Raw genomic sequence first — 17702 nt, 5'->3', positions numbered from 1 at the left:
GTGTGTGTGAGTGAGTGTGTGTATGTGTGTGAGTGAGTGTGTGTGTGTGTGCGTGTATGTGAGACTGTATGTGTGTGTGTGTGACTGTATGTGTGTGCGTGTGTATGTGTGAGTGTGTGTGCGTGTGTGTGCCCGTGTGTGTGCATGTGTGTGTGACTGTGTGTGTGTGTGTGTGTGTGACTGTATGTGTGAGTGTGTGTGTGCGTGTGCGCATGTGTGTGCATGTGTGTGTGCATGTGTGTGTGACTGTATGTGTGAGTGTGTGTGTGTGTGTGACTGTATGTGTGAATGTGTGTGTGTGTGTGCGCATGTGTGTGCATGTGTGTGTGACTGTATGTGTGAGTGTGTGTGTGTGCGTGTGACTGTATGTGTGAATGTGTGGGTGTGTGTGTGTGCGCATGTGTGTGTGACTGTATGTGTGAGTGTGTGTGTGTGTGCATGTGTGTGTGACAGTATGTGTGTGTGTGTGAGTGTGTGTGTGTGTGTGTGTGCATGTGTGTGTGACTGTATGTGTGAGTGTGTGTGTGTGTGTGACTGTATGTGTGTGTGTGTGTGTGTGTATGTGAGACTGTATATGTGTGTGTGTGTGTGTGTGTGTGGGTGTGTGTGACTGTATGTGTGTGTGTGTGTGTGTGTGTGTGACTGTTTGTGTGTGTGTGTGTGTGTGTGTGTGACTGTTTGTGTGTTTGTGTGTGACTGTATGTGTGTGTGTGTGTGTGTGTGTGACTGTATGTGTGTGTGTGTGTGTATGTGAGACTGTATGTGTGTGTGTGTGTGTGTGTGTGTGTGACTGTTTGTGTGTGTGTGTGTGTGTGTGTGTGACTGTTTGTGTGTGTGTGTGTGTGTGTGACTGTATGTGTGTGTGTGTGTGTATGTGAGACTGTATGTGTGTGTGTGTGTGTGTGTGTGACTGTTTGTGTGTTTGTGTGCATGTGTGTGTGTGTATATGCGGGTATTTATCACTTTGTGGGGACCAAATGTCCCCATAAGGATAGTAAAACCCGAAATTTTTGATGTTGTGGGGACAATTTGTCAGTCCCCATGAGGAAAAAAGCTTATAAATCATATTAAACAATGTTTTATTGAAAATGTAAAAATGCAGAAAGGTTTCTGTGAGGGTTAGGTTTAGGGGTAGGGTTAGGGTTAGGGGATATAATCTATAGTTCATACAGTATAAAAATCATTATGTCTATGGAGAGTCCTCATAAAACATGAAAACCAGTGTGTGTATGTGTGTGTGTGTGTGTGCATGATAAAATCATTAAAAGTTGGATCAATATTTTACACTTATTAGGGGTTCAAGCCTGAAGGGCTGAAACCCTGTTGTAATTGTATGGATTATTATTATTATTATTATTATTATTATTATTATTATTCTGCTCTAAAACTGATCATGCAGACCAAACCGTAAGGCCTAGAGCCATGAAACTTTTGGCCATAACTTTGGGCCATGACTCCTGAAGCGTGTGTCATACATTCAAGCCTGATGTCATTGGAATCGTTGGCTCAAGGTGAACAAAATCTCAGATTTCATTTCCGTCCTGAACATTTTTCACAATCTACCTATTTTTGCGAACTAGTCCTAGGTCGTTCGACCGATAGGAACCAAACCACTGCAGACAAATTCTCTGGAGTCCCAATATCACTAATTAACAAAAAAGTTTGAACTTTCGATTCATCATCGCAAAGGTACGGCAAAATGTACGTAGTGGGCGTGGCCACTATAACTTAAATGGTTATAACTCTTGAACGGAATGAGATATTTTCACAAAATGTGGTAAACTTATGTATGGGATCATTCTGAGGACACAGAAAAAATTGCACGCTTCTGCAACTTGGTGGCGCTATAATAATTATAAACCTAAAAATGGCTCTAACTATGGAACCGCTGATCCGATGGACTTGAAATTTTGAATGCAGTTTCTTCATCCAAGGTGCCATCAAGGTCTATGAGGACAGTCACATATCTTTAAAAACATGTCCGCCATGGACCAATCAACTTTCAGCAGCTATTACATAGGGTTAGAAAAGGCAGATCGGAACGAAACGTGGTAGGCCTATTTGTCTCTTGGCCCAAGAAGTCTGTACAAAACGTGAAAAAAATTAGCCACCGGGAGGCGCTATCGTGTTTTTCATGTGTATAAATCGTTGTATATACCACTGTGTTTCACTCAGACACACGTTATTCATACCATATGAAAGATTTCCTCATTCTGAACAACTTTGCCTCAAGAAGCATTGGTGTGAATCAAATCGTTCGTTAAATATTTTAGATTATTTAAAAAACTACTTTTTCAAACTAGCCCTAGGCCGTTCGCCATGAACGGACCAAACCAGTGCAGAAAGATTCTCTGGAGTCCCAATATCAATAATTATCTGTCCATACATCTTTCTGTTTTTCTATTTTTCTGTCTGTCTGTCTGTCTCTCTGTCCATCCATCTGTCTGTCTATTTATCTGTCTGTCTGTCTGTCTCTATTGATCTGTCTGTCTGTCTATTTATCTGTCTGTCCGTCATCCGTCTGTTTTTCTATTTATCTTTCTGTCTGTCTGTCCCTCTGTCTGTCTGTCTCTCTGTCCGTCCATCTGTCTGTCTGTCTGTCTCTATTGATCTGTCTGTCCATCCATCTATCTGTCTGTTTTTCTATTTATCTGTCTGTCTGTCTCTCTGGCCGTCCATCTGTCTGTCTATTTATCTGTCCGTCTATCTGTCTGTCTGTCTGTCTCTATTGATCTGTCTGTCTGTCTATTTATCTTTCTGTCTGTCTGTCCCTCTGTCTGTCTGTCTCTCTGTCCGTCCATCTGTCTGTCCGTCTCTATTGATCTGTCTGTCCATCCATCTATCTGTCTGTTTTTCTGTTTATCTGTCTGTCTGTCTCTCTGGCCGTCCATCTGTCTGTCTATTTATCTGTCCGTCTATCTGTCTGTCTGTCTGTCTCTATTGATCTGTCTGTCTGTCTATTTATCTGTCCGTCTATCTGTCTGTCTGTCTCTATTGATCTGTCTGACTGTCTATTTATCTGTCTGTCTGTCCATCCATCTGTTTTTCTATTTATCTTTCTGTCTGTCTGTCCCTCTGTCTGTCTGTCTCTCTGTCCGTCCATCTGTCTGTCTGTCTCTATTGATCTGTCTGCCTGTCTATTTATCTGTCTGTCCATCCATCTATCTGTCTGTTTTTCTATTTATCTGTCTGTCTGTCTGTCTCTCTGGCCGTCCATCTGTCTGTCTGTTTATCTGTCCGTCTATCTGTCTGTCTGTCTGTCTCTATTGATCTGTCTGTCTGTCTATTTATCTGTCCGTCTATCTGTCTGTCTGTCTCTATTGATCTGTCTGACTGTCTATTTATCTGTCTGTCTGTCCATCCATCTGTTTTTCTATTTATCTTTCTGTCTGTCTGTCCCTCTGTCTGTCTGTCTCTCTGTCCATCCATCTGTCTGTCTGTCTGTTTATCTGTCTGTCTGTCTCTATTGATCTGTCTGCCTGTCTATTTATCTGTCTGTCCATCCATCTATCTGTCTGTTTTTCTATTTATCTGTCTGTCTCTCTGGCCGTCCATCTGTCTGCCTATTTATTTGTCCGTCTATCTGTCTGTCTCTATTGATCTGTCTGTCTGTCTGTTTATCTGTCTGTCCATCCATCCATCTGTCTGTTTTTCTATTTATCTGTCTGTCCATCTCTACTGATCTGTCTGTCTGTCTCTATTGATCTGTCTGTCTATTTATCTGTCCATCTCTCTGTCTGTCTCTGTGTCCGTCCATCTGTCAGCCTATCTATCGGTCTGTCTGTCTGTCTCTATTGATCTGTCTGTCTGTCCATTTGTCTGTCCATCCATCCGTCTGTCTGTCTGTCTGTCTCTGTTGATCTGTCTGTTTGTCTGTCTATTTATCTGTCTGTCCGTCCATCCATCTGTATTTCTATTTGTCTGTCTGTCTGTCTGTCCGTCTAGCCATCTGTCTGTCTTTCTATTTATCTGTCTGTCTCTCTGTCTGTCCATCTGTCTATTTGTCTGTCTGTCCGTCCATCCATCTGTCTGTTTTTCTATTTATCTGTCTGTCTGTCTGTCTGTCTGTCTCTCTGTCCATCCATCTGTCTGCCTATTTATCTGTCTGTCTCTGTTGATCTGTCTGTCTATTTATCTGTCCATCTGTCCATCCATCCATCTGTCTGTTTTTCTATTTATCTGTCTGTCTGTCTGTCTATTTGTCTGTCTGTCCGTCCGTCCATCTGTCTGTTTTTCTATTTATCTGTCTGTCTGTCTGTCTGTCTGTCGCTATTGATCTATCTGTCTATTTATCTGTCTGTCCGTCTGTCCATCTGTTTGTTTTTCTATTTATCTGTCTGTCTATCTGTCTGTTTGTCTATCCATCCATCCTCTCTTAACCACATCTGAACATTATAAAACACACAGTGTACCAATTACATCCACTTTTGTGTTTCCCCTCAACTGCAAAAGAAAATCCTCTCATGCGCTGAAAGTGTCTGAAATATCTCCTGTCGTCTTGAGTGTTTTCTGTTGCTCGGCACCTCGCACTGAGATTTCAATTTCCCCGGCGTGATTTATTCTGTGTAAAACACAGCGGCTTTCACACATTCTGACCTTCTCCTCCAGTTTGGATGTTTCTGTGTGCCGCAGTGTTGTATCCTGAGGGTAGGTCAGTGTGTTGACCTTTCTCCTAGCACATTACTGCATATTAATATCAGTGTGTGTGAATGAGATGCACTGTTATTCAAACACTCTCAGAGAGCAGCAGGTGCAACAGACAGGTGTGTATTGCAAAGCCAGTTACCATTTGGATTACTTCCAGTACTCGTGCTGCTTCACCGAACTGTGACTGCACACAAATTGGTTCATAAGGTGCTTATGGGTGCTGGTTTTTGACCTGGTAATATTATAGATAGTAACAAAGAGACTATATAGTCTACACAGTATAGTGAAAAAGTTGTGAACTGTTGTACTCTATGTAAATTCACAGTGGACTTTTTAAGGGTGAATCTCAAGACAAAATGTTTAGGTCACATTTTATGCCAAATACTGTACTTTCACAGTATGTTCTGCATTTTATGAAGGACTTCTCTGCTGTGAATAAAGTATGTTCTTTAGGTGCATGTGTAGGTGAATAGTATAAATATATTTCTGGACATATACTTCATAAAGAAACGTGTGCATTGTTCCGTGTCCCAAATGTATGATGTAGTAACAGCAGTTGATTTTAAGTTGTGAAAACCCATGAAGGTTACAGCATCTAAAACATCTATACATACATATGTTCTCTTATACAAATATATACATTTTAAACAAAACTTATTCAAATGCAAAATTGAGTTTTATTTAACCTGCCCTGAAATTGAGTAATTATTCTGCCTTCAGTCAGTTATATAGGTTAATGCACACCAGTGCATAATATAGAGGTCACAGAGGTCATTTCATGGTTGAGATCTTTCAAGGTGACCGAAGAAATCTGATTGAAGAACTAAAGTGGTTGTGACACTATTATGACCTCTTATCCACAGTTATACACCCATCACACAAAATCACAACCAATCTTATGATTCAGGTAGGCCGAGGTTACATATAAGGAAGACTGGGGCTAGTTGTCACACGGGGATATCTCAGTAACTAGAAGGTTTTGAGTCAAAAAGACCAATTACACAAATGCTTGTTTTCATTAGCACTGGTTTTGTATGCTCAACACTTAATTAAAAAAGGCAAATATCATATTTTTTAATAGTTGGTGGGTAAACAAGCAAACACATTAAAACCACACTGGCATGCATTAAGACAAGAGACAAATACATAGCAAATGTAGACTGGATAATTAACATAAATGTCAGGTCAGGGCAAGCTGTCACATGTGTTTTAAAATCTGTTGACCAATATTTTTTGTACTTTTCACACTGTGACAACATGCCCCGCTATAGGGGTCACCATGTGTTCAGTTAACTGGGTTTTAAGGTTTGTGTCTAAACAGTCCCGGTCTCTCATATATATCCGTATAAGTTTTGAACAGTTTAAAATATTCATTCAATACCCATTTCAAAGTTTCGCTTTATAAAACAATCATATTTGTCATTTTGCCAACTGTCAGCTTTTCGCAAAATATTAATAATGAAAAAGACATTTTAATGTGCATTTTAATTTTACATCCTAATTTAAAAATGTACTGGTCAACACAGATACGTCACAAAATTCACTGCAGTTGTTGTTTGTTCTACAGAGCAAATAACAGAGTTTTATATATATATATATATATATATATATATATATATATATATATATATATATATATATATATATATATATATATATATACACAGTATATATGTATAGATATATATATCAAGCATCAAGCAACACGGCACAAGATTAACCACAGCACAATATAAACTCTATTCTTTAACAGCAACAACTACTGTAAACAATAACAAGTGATTCCCATTTCAATATAACACAAACTCAGTTCATTAAAAATACAATACATTCACAGTGCATCATTAGAGTGGGCGGAGCTGCAGAGCTCTTTAGGCGCACTTTGTTTGCAGCGATTCTCTGATTGGTGGATCTTTCTCTCTAGGATCATGGGTAGTGTAGTTGTTTACCAGGCATTCCACTATTAAACACGATTTCTAAAACATGTAGTTGAAATAATGCGGACAGAAGTATAAACCATCGATGAAAAACCTCAGAGCTCACGGTAGGTTTGTCTTAAACCTCTTGAGACCCGAGCGTGACTGCTGTGTGCATTTTCCATTCCTCTTTTTGATTTGTAACTAGTAGCACTTAATAAATACGAAAAAAAAAAAAATTCTAGAGCAAATAGTTTTCCTAAAAATGTACGTCCTCATATGTGGACAGCGGGATTAAGTTGTGAAATTGTAAATAATATCAAGCTATAGAAATCTGATTTTTTCAGACATTACATCAGAAATTATCATAATTAATTCAGATTCAAAGTAATGTCCAGCATCATCCAATCACTGCCAACCATGTTCAAATAAAATGATACATTATAAATTCTGAATCTATGTACTGATTATCATTGTCACATGTCTGTCAAACATGTTGAGTGATCCAAACATCATCTGCAACCTGAAACTGAACTTTTGATCAGATTTTAGGAGTGAATGCACTTAACTGCATAGAGAGCTATAGGATGCTCCCTTGCTCCCTATTTAGTGAATGACTTAACCTCCAGTGTGCTGTCTGTCTGCACTGGTCTCAGAACAGTTTGAAATGCACCTTATTTTCATCCTCTGAAAGCAAACATTTTCAGCTTTTCGATGAACCCATTAGCCCCTTTCACACATACACCGTTTTCCAGAAATTGTACTGCATTTTCTGGTTAGAGGTCATGTGTGAACACAACCTTTTTGAAAATATTGGTAAATGTTGCTCTGGCAATTTCCCTTAATGAGAAGTTGTATCATAAATTTCCATATTGATGGTATGTGTGAACAGCACATGTGGTACATTTACCAGTAAAGGCAACCCACCAATTTTCCTGTAATTTACCTGGTTGCATGTGTGAAATGGGCTATTGATTCTCACTGTGATAATGCACAGAAGCCTAAATATAGGAATGCATTTACTAATGTTAATGAATAGAACCATATTGTACAGTGATAACTAAATAAAAATATAGCTGAAAGCAGCAGTACCGGGGTCAAGCCATTTATTGGCAGCATGAGCAGCGAAAGAAGCATCGTGACACATTTTAAGTTAGAATTCTGATGAACGTTGTAAGAGTTAAAGATAAAAAAAACAAACATCTATGGTCATGTTTCTTAAGATACACTACTGTTCTATTTGCGTGTACTAGTTGCACATTAAAATCTCTATCATCGGCAGAACAGAAGTGGAACCAGACTGTTGCACTCTATACCAAGAATGAATTGTTAGCATCCCTATCAACTCAATGGCACTTGCAAGAAAAAAGCATTAATGAATACATTCATGATGCACATATCAATATCATGCTTGTTGGCAGCCTATTAAAGTCATTTACAGATGTTTTTTGTGCTTTTGTGTGTAGCAGGTGCATTTGCAGTGATTTTGAGTGGCAGTGCTGTTTGCCTTGCTGTTGCTCTCACACATGCTCGTTTGTGGCAATAGGAAACATCAAGGGTTTTTAAACACTATAGAGCACATGCATGTGAATGAAGATCTAGCTGCTTCAGTCTAAATCCTCCAGAACTAACTCATCGTGCCGTTCGCCATTGTAAAACTCTCTCTTGCCGTTGCCCTTGGCATTCCCTCTCGCCCTGTTCCCATCCGCAAATACCCGGTTATGCTTCCATGTGCTGTTCCGTCTCCCCAGTTCCCTGCCTGGCTGCGGTGGCACCTCGACCAGACACAATCCAAACTTAAACGCTGCCTGAAAGCCACGGCGGAAGTTCTCGTTGAAGTAGCCATAGACGACGGGGTTGACGCTGCTGTTGAAAAAAGCGAGCCAGTGAGCGAACGGAAAGATATAAACGGCCACGAGATCGAGTTGACTCTCTGACAGATTTCCGTAGTCTGTCAACATAATGAGGATCCAGAGAGGCAACCAAGATATGGTGAAGAGCAAAGCCACGATCAACAACATATTCACAACCCTCAACTTCCTGCGGAAAACCCTTCGACTTTCCTCGGCGTGGGCGTCTCGGATGGAGGCGGGTGATTTGACGAGCTTGACGGCAATTCGCGTGTACATGATGACGATGAGTGTGACGGGAGCCAGGTAGATGAGCGAGAAGAGAACGGTGGTGTACATCTTCCTCATGCTCTGGTCAGGCCATGCCTCCCAGCAGGTGTACAGAGGGTACGTGATGTTGTCCCGGTCCACCATGAAGTGAAGGACGTCCTGGGAGATGGTTAGCGTGACCGCTGATGGACACATGATGGCGGTGGCCAGCGCCCAGATGAATGCGATCATGATGATAGCTTCACGCTGCGTCAACTTCTGCTGAAACGGATACACGATACAACGAAACCTGCAACGCAAGAAACAAAGATTAACACACCAGTCTCACATAGACTGATTTTTATCAGTATTAAGACTGGTTGACATTAAAGCTTATGCTCGCCATGTATTGTCCACTTATGCCACATCCACACTAATGTTTCATATGAAGACTAACTTCCTAACTTTGTAGTTTTGCAAAGTATGCAGTAATGGAGAATGTTTTCGAAACTCTCCATTTTCAGTCCAGGTAAATGCTGTTCTAGTGTGGATGAGAGGCATAAATGTAGGGAAATGAATGCTTTTGAAAACGCATTAAACGCATTAGCGTGGATGTGGTTTTAGACAGGAAGAACCTGAAATGTACAGCGATCAATCACACATTGTGAAACAAATTCCTTTAAATTTACAGTTAAATACTGGCAGTTATGGTTACCAGAAATTTACTGGCAGAAATTTATAAGCTTGGATGGGCCCATGAGAAAAATAAAATAATCGTAAAAATATTAATAACTACAGTCTTGACCAACACAAAATAGGTTTTGTTTGAAAACTTAGAAGCTCTTCTTTCCAATGCATGCAAGTATTATGACCAAAACTGAACAAGTGTTTTGAAATCTGCAGACAAATCAGAAATGTTCAATTTTTATAATTAGCTAATCATTTTGCACTGTACATATTATTGTAATCGGTAAAAACGTCAAACTGATCAAATAGTCATGTGTCATATGTTCTTGGAAAGCTCTCAAAGAGTAGAATACAACCAGCCTATTTGTTGTACTCACAGACAAAAGTATAGCGAGTAATAGCTAAGTAAATGTCTTGGACAATTATGTTGGTGTTGCTTATATGACGTGTTTTCACTTATAACTTCATGAAAAATAAACAAAACATAAAATATCACATACCATTATTTATCTTTCAAATGAGTCCACACTCAAGGTAATCGAATGCATAGATCATTAGATAATCCACATAAAGCACAATGTTACAAATGGCCACCAGGAGATGGCGCCAAATACATGACACAGACTCAATGATGACTCAAATGACACAGAATGAAACTCATGTAAAAAATACAGCGACCTTGTTTCAGGCTTAACGGATGTCATTTTGATGCTGTATATTATACATTTTACCACTGTTTATATTATTAAATGATAGAAACTTAATATACTAACCTTCTGGAACTATAAAAGTCTGCTTTTCACTTTAAAATGTATTGTTAATCTCCGTAGTAACTACAAAAGGCCACATGATGACTTAAAGTTCATCAAGAGTGACCCTTTAAGGAGCAATAATTAATACACACATATAGACACAAACTCAAAACACCATCAGGGTAACACTTATGACACTAAAATAATGCAATAAACATTAACTAAACTACATGTCCATGAGCATAACTGATATAAAAAAAATAATAAGAAACTATTAAATATTCCCATAAAATATAATGGGTCACACAAGGACTTCTGGGAATGCCCGATTATTGTTTTTCACCTTAATTTTAACAATAGTTTACTGTAAAGAGTACATGTATTCTCTTGATAAACTTGATATAATTTTGTACTATTAATTATACGGAAAAATCATAATTTTTACATCTAAAAAAACACAATATTTTACTGTAAAATGACATGTTTTGTCTTGTTAAATATATTATCATTTTTTACCATATAGGTTAATTTTTTTTTACTGTAGCATTTTTGTGTCATTTTGTTTTTCTTTCATTGAGTACATAAGGAATAAGGAAATGTAATTTTTGAAGAATATTGCAGTAATCAAGTGTTGTGATGACAAAAAGCACCGTGAAATCAAAAGTAGTGTTATTTACCAGCATAAATGTTTGCTGATGAATTGTTTTATTTATTTTGTCAACAATAATGAAATCAATTGGTTTTAATTAAAGCAAATTGTTGACAAAAATATGACGAGATACAAATATTGCAAGATATTAACAATGCACTTTTACTGTCTTTTTTAAAATTATTATTCAAAGAAAGAAAAATCTAGAAAGAATTGATTTGAAATAATCCAGCCATAGTATGTTGTGGATTTCCTCACTGAACTAACGGGTTAATTACCTCACTCAAATGCATCCTATTTATGTGACACTAAACATCTGCACAGACAATGAACAGGTGAAATTGAACTATTGTAAGTTATGCACCAATCAAAATGTGTAACTTGGGTTGTGAAAACGGCATTTCCTTAAAAACGCTACATGTAAAACAATATCCTAAACTGTCTAAACATGATAAATTCATGCCATTATTTCAGGAGTTTTCAGGACAGTTTTCAAGACATGTTTAATCTTACATATTAAGTCTATTTGAATCTTTAATATGTTTGATACATGTTTAAATAATTATAAGTAGTTTATTTAAATGTTTATTTATCAAAATATTTGTATATTTGGTTAAAGTTTGGTCTGTTAAGGCTGATTCATGCTTTTGTCATTTTGCACATTATCGTCAACTAAAATGTTTTTTTTGGTTTTTTTTTTTGCGCCTAAAATTGCATGCCATTTTATTTGGCATTGACTAATGTCAATGAAATGGCATTAAAGTTGATTAAAATGGATGAATATGATATGATTAAATATTCAGTGAATTGAAAGGAAAATGTAGTCAAAATACAAAAATTATGATTAAAATAAAAAACTGTGTGAAAATGAACACTGTTCAAAAGTATGCTAGTTATTCACTGAAAATCGTACAATCTCCCCCTCCACTGGAGCTCTAGGATCACTGGTTATGTGACCAGTCATAATGCGGCATGTCTGAATATGTGTAAATGAGATTTGACAGCTGCAGTGGAGAGGGAAGATTATCACTCTGTTCCTCACAAAAACCTCTCGCTTGACTTTACAAGTCTTTTGCATATAGACAGGATTGCTGTTACGCAATTAACCCTTGTGCGACATTCTGGACATTTTTGTCTTTTTCATTGTAGTTTTTTTGATCATTTTGGCTGTGTTTATGCCAAAGGCATTAATTTTACTGAAGGGGTGTATTTTGGGGGCGATTTTGATATTTCAACCTCAGTTCCTATAATACATCTATAATACACTGTGTACACAAAATAGTTACACTCAGGACCTTCAGGACAAAAATGTCCCCATTGAAACCCATTAAAACTGCAATATTTGATCCCAGTGCCATTAAAGCATAAAATCATGAATTCTATGATATTATGCTTTCATTCCAGATCCCTGGCTTCAAAATGTGCATTTTTAATCTTTCCACCAGATGGTGCCATTTTTCTCATGTTTAGCCTATGGAGCAAATACAAGCTTTTCCCCTATTCTCTGTTTGCTGTATTATAGAGCACTGCAGGCCAGTTGAATAAATGATGCAGCTAAAATTGTGTGTGTGTGTAAAAAACAACAGACATATACCAGACTGTGATAATCCCCCCCCCATTTAGCATTTAGTATATGGAAAATAATTAATTTTTGTATTTTTTTCATAAGAAACAACAGTGGCATTATATAAACAAACTGGCATTTAAAGGGTTAATATCCTGAAAATGAATGAATATTTGGTAGTTATGATCAGGACTGATGTTGGTTAAAAGATTAACTCATTTAAAGTGGAAAATAATATTAATATATAATATTATTATGGCAGTTTTTTGATGCGGACATTTTTGTCCTCTAAGGACCTCTGAGTAACTTTTTTAAATTGACGCACAAGGGTTAAACTGGTTGTAATAGAGAGCAAGCAAGATACAAAGACAGTGATTATAATGCAACATCTACAACAACAGGTGAGATGCATGTATTATGCCTTTCTTGGAGAGGTTGTTTGCAATTTCAGGTGAGGAACAGAAGGGTCAGAGAGTTATTAACCTTTCTACTGCGATTGCCACCAATGTAAAGACAGACGCCGAGACTGAAGCTCCCTGGACGAGTCCACTCATTTTACAGATCACTACATCAAATGGCCAACCTGCACAAGAAATCATAAGAGATGAAATGAGAACAGGTCTTGATATGCAGCTCAAGGAAAACGGCATGTCTTAAAGTATTACCCACAGTTAGTTTTAGCATTTCTACTTTGAAATCAGAGATGATCATTTTCACTGTTCTTAAAACAAATGTACCATTTCATTTTATTTTATCCTTATCGGATCTGACAAAAAATTATGACAAAAAAAGGATCACTCACCTGTCTTACTATTATAAATAAGTACTTGATAAAGGCTAGATTTAAATCTATATTCAACTTTTGTTGACACTGTCACTGATATTTATAAAATATAATTTGCTAATAATTTTGCACTGTACATATTATTGTAATCGGTAAAAAATAGCCATGTGTCATATGTTGTTGGAAAGCTCTCAAAGAGTAGAATACAACCAGCCTATTCTATTTTTCCAGTACAAAAATAGAATAGAGTCCACACACAAGGTAATCAGATGTATAGATCATTAGATAATCCACATGAAGCACAATGTTACATATGACCACCAGGAGATGGCGCCAAATACATGACACAGACTCAATGATGACTCAAATGACACAGAATGAAACTCATTCTGTGAAATCTCATTACTAAAATCATGTCTGCATGCTATGCAAACCTTTAGTCATTGTTGTGTTTGCATGTGTAATTAGTTCTTATGTACAATTATTATGTTTTATTTGTTTGTAGAGGCTTTTGGACACATGGAGAAGTTTTTGAACACTATGATAAATTATTTTTGTAATGCTAACTTTTGATTGCTTGGTCGTATCACCACAAAAAAAATTTTGTGAGTTTTTCGGAGCCACCTTTTTTACACCCATAGATATATAATGTAAAATTGGGAAAAATAAGGGAAAAAAAAAAGTTAATTTATGTCTCAATTTTTTTTTTCCAGCAGTTTCTTAGTCTGAGAGTCTCAAAATGTATCATAATCTATATCATTAAATAATCTGAAAAGTTTTCTTTACAATGATACCAAATACTTGACCCTCCTGCCACTGAAACAGGAAATCTTTAAAAACAACATCAGAGATTAAAGGGTTAAAACCATCTGGTATTCTCAATTCATAACTTCATAAATTCATAATTCATAACATAACTTCATTTGCTGAGAAAATTTGTCACCTACTCAAGAAGCTGTTGGATTTGAGGTTTCATTTATTTATGTAGCACAAATCCTACAGAACGAGTTACACACTGAAATTCTCCTTTCACTGCCATTCAGAAGTAGCTGTGTATTCTGATTAAATACAATATTAGGCAAGCAACATATAAATTGATATTAAATGCCATGGATCAATATTAGTAATCCATTATTTTCTAGAGGGGGGTCAAAATGACAATTTACGCCTTTGACTTTGGAGCAAAAATTCAGGTAAAAAAATACCTTAGAAAGGTGACAGCATCATAATTATATTTGTACACAGAGATCAGTAGATCTATTACTAAAATCAGTCGACTTCAGCACCTCTTGTTGCATTATATGTGCCTATAACTCCAGAAGTATTAAAGATATATTAATATTCTTTTAGATTCTGGTTCAGAACAGACTATCCTTTTAGTATCTTCATTTTTAAGCCCCTATATGGTTAAGTCCCAGAGATATGGGGCTCTCAATGTGACTCCATGAGTAAACTGTTCAGTTTTATACATTTTCAGTGGTCGAAAACTAAATGTCAGTAACATGGTATGAAGCTAATTTTTCTTGTCTAACAAAACAAAGATCTGTTGTACAAATAATGTTGAAACTTGAAATACACCTTTAGATAGTCACGTAAAAAACAATAATGTCAAAAATCTTGATTTTCGAGAGTCCAAAAATACACTTTAAAGTAAAGGAATATTCCGGGGTCACAACAAGTTAAGCTCAATCGACAGCATAATGTTGATTACCACAAAAAATCATTTCGACTCATCCCTCATTTTCTGTGTTACAGTGAGACACTTACAATGGAAGTCAATAACTCAAGTTTTAACAGATGAATTAATGTAAGTGCTTTTATCAAATTATAAGCGTCACATTTCTGCCTTTAAACCCTCCAAAAATTTGCCCCATTGACTTCCATTGTAAGTGTCAAACTGTTACACAGATTTGTGTTTTTTAGTGAAAAGGTGGAATGGGTCAAATGTTTTTTTTTATTTTTGTTTTTTATCAACAATATGCCACAAATGTGTTAAAAAAGACCTCAAATGCAAATTCATGTGTCACTTTGTCATATGAATAATACAATACAGTATAATACATTGTTTGTTGTATGTGCGTAATATGTCACTTCTGCTGTTGTTTATGCATTTACAAAATGGTCAGTTTTCCTGGCATGTAATAATTTAACCTAAACAATTTGATGTCCAATGTAAAATCATCTGGCCCTTGAAGCAAAACCAGTTGAGAAGCACTGATCTGGAGTTATTTACCTGTGATCAGGTTGTCCACCAGAGTGATGGGGAGGCAGAAGATGCCCACCAGCAGGTCACTGATGGCCAGATTGAGGATGAAGATGTTGGTGACAGTTCTCATCTGCCTGTTTTTAAGCACAATGAAGCACACCAGGATATTTCCGAGCATGCACAGGGAGAAGATGAGAATGTACGCCAGGATGAAGAGTGTAGCCACCGCAAGAGAGTGCTGATAATACGGTAAGAATGTGATGTTTCTGCTATCATTGAAGAGCGTGCTGTGATTAATACTGATGTTCTCTGTATAAAAGAAGTCCAATTCCATTGTTGGAGAGTTGTGAAATCTAAGACAAAAAGTACAGAGAGATTTGTTGATAAAATCAATGATTCAAACTAAAAGTTTTAGAAATGATGATGATAATAATAATAATAATAATAATAAAAAAACACAATTAAACACATGATTTGATGTTCCGGCTGTCAAGCCCACTTGTAATGGCTTTCTGTGAACTTTTTGTTATGTTTTCTGCACTCATTTTCAATGGAGCTAAGATTCATTGACTCACTGAGAGTCATTACATATAATTTTATTTCAGTGCTTAAATTACTGGGCCAAGAACTGAAATTAAATCATTTTAATAAGGAACTGTAAAATTCCTGAAAATTCCTGCAGGTGGTAATACGGTCACAATACAAACCAATCAGAATTTAGAATTCAACAATGGTTGCACTTAGTAATTTTTTCCTCATTAAACAAGTTTTACTCCTTAAAAAATGAACTGTAATTTTAAAACATATGTATAAAATAGGCCTGTCATTCGATAATTTTAAAAATCTAATTATTTACATGGTGTGCCGATTAATTAATCGAATTAATCGCATTTATAAATATTTGCTGAGAAATAATACATTATATAATGTTTAAATAATTATAAATAGTTATATTTAAATAATTACTTATATAAACTCAGCAAAAAAGAAACGTCCCTTTTTCAGGACACTGTATTTTAAAGATAATTTTGTAAAAATACAAATAACTTACAGATCTTTATTGTTTAGGGTTTAAACAATGTTTTCCATGCTTGTTCAACGAACCATAAACAATTAGTGAACATGCACCTGTGGAGCGGTCATTAAGACACTAACAGCTTACAGACAGTAGGTAATTAAGGTCACAGTTCTAAAAACTTGGGACACTAAAGAGACTGTGAAGGCGGTCGATAAGGAGGACACAGGAGGCAGGTTGCTCCACTCACAGGTAAGGATTTTAATGACCACACTTCAGCGCTCCCAGTTTCACACACTAATCTCTTCAGCTTCACAATAATAAATTCTTAGCTTCACAATAATCACTTTCTGGACCCAGGTTCTCTCTCGTCTGCTGGTTGTGTGACTTCTTTTATGCTGCTCTCCCCATGCTCACTGGAATTAGAAACAGGTGTTAGGCATAATTTAGCTCAGGTGTAAGCACCCTTAATGCTTTCTCTCTCTCTGGACGGGTGCTTGACCATGCCCCCGCTGCCACATTCCCCCACCGCCCGACTCAGGCCGGGGAGCCATCCGGCCTGCCTACCACTCCCCCCCCCCCCCCATTTCTGGAAAGGAAGTCAGCGACAGCCATCTGTGCCCCCGGTCTGTGGATCACCTTGAATTTAAAAGGCTGGAGAGCCAGATACCACCGGGTGATCCGCACATTGGTATCCTTCATGCGGTGGAGCCATTGGAGTGGGGCGTGATCCGAGCAGAGGGTGAAGGCCTGCCCCAGCAGGTAATACCGGAGAATGAGGAACGCCCACTTGATGGCCAGACACTCCTTCTCCACGGTGCTGTACTTTGTCTCCCTTAAGGAGAGCTTACGGCTGATGTACAGCACTGGGCACTCCTCCCCCCCCCACCACCTGTGAGAGTACAGCCCCCAGTCCTCTGTCTGAAGCGTCCGTCTGCAATACAAAAGGGAGAGAGAAGTTAGGTGCATGCAAATGCGGCCCCCCCGCAAAGTGCGGCCCCCCGCAAAGTGCGGCTTTAACCTGCGAGAACACCTGTTGGCACTGCTCCATCCTCTGGACCGGGTCTGGAGCCCCCTTTTTAGTGAGATCAGTCAGCGGGCTGGTGACGTCCAAATAATTAGGCACAAACCTCCTGTAATAGCCAGCTAGCCCAAGGAACTGTCTCACCCCCTTTTTGGTCTTGGGACTCGGGCAGGTCGCAATCGCCGCAGTTTTGTCAATTTGGGGATGCACCTGCCCGTGGCCCAAGTGGAACCCCAGATACCATACCTCCACCCACCCAATCGCACGATTCTTGGGGTTTGCTGTGAGCCCCGCCCGTCGCAGCGATCTCAGAACCGCCCTCAGATGCTGCATAAGAGCGGCATAAGCTGAATGCAGTC

At 37.9% G+C, this 17702-nt stretch overlaps 1 protein-coding gene across 2 annotated transcripts; it reads right to left on the bottom strand.

Annotated features, from left to right (window-relative positions):
- Window positions 1–6357: 6357 nt before the first annotated feature.
- Window positions 6358–16808, bottom strand: LOC127423531 (neuropeptide FF receptor 1-like). Of its 2 annotated transcripts, none has more exons than XM_051667918.1 (4): window positions 16785–16808; window positions 15332–15657; window positions 12798–12897; window positions 6358–8972 (listed from the first exon to the last, which is right to left on the bottom strand). In XM_051667918.1, exons 2-4 carry the CDS (start codon window positions 15636–15638, stop codon window positions 8171–8173), a joined length of 1209 nt encoding a protein of 402 aa, XP_051523878.1. In that variant the 5' UTR covers window positions 15639–15657; window positions 16785–16808; the 3' UTR covers window positions 6358–8170. The 2 variants fall into 2 exon arrangements, with proteins under 2 accessions (XP_051523878.1, XP_051523877.1); XM_051667917.1 differs by having other exon boundaries at window positions 16570–16795.
- Between the last annotated feature and the right edge of the window lie 894 nt (window positions 16809–17702).

The sequence above is a fragment of the Myxocyprinus asiaticus genome, chromosome 32, assembly GCF_019703515.2.
Source record: "Myxocyprinus asiaticus isolate MX2 ecotype Aquarium Trade chromosome 32, UBuf_Myxa_2, whole genome shotgun sequence".
NCBI classification, from domain to species: Eukaryota; Metazoa; Chordata; class Actinopteri; order Cypriniformes; family Catostomidae; genus Myxocyprinus; species Myxocyprinus asiaticus.
Note: the sequence above shows the minus strand (reverse complement) of the source record. Positions and strands in the feature narration are given on the sequence as shown.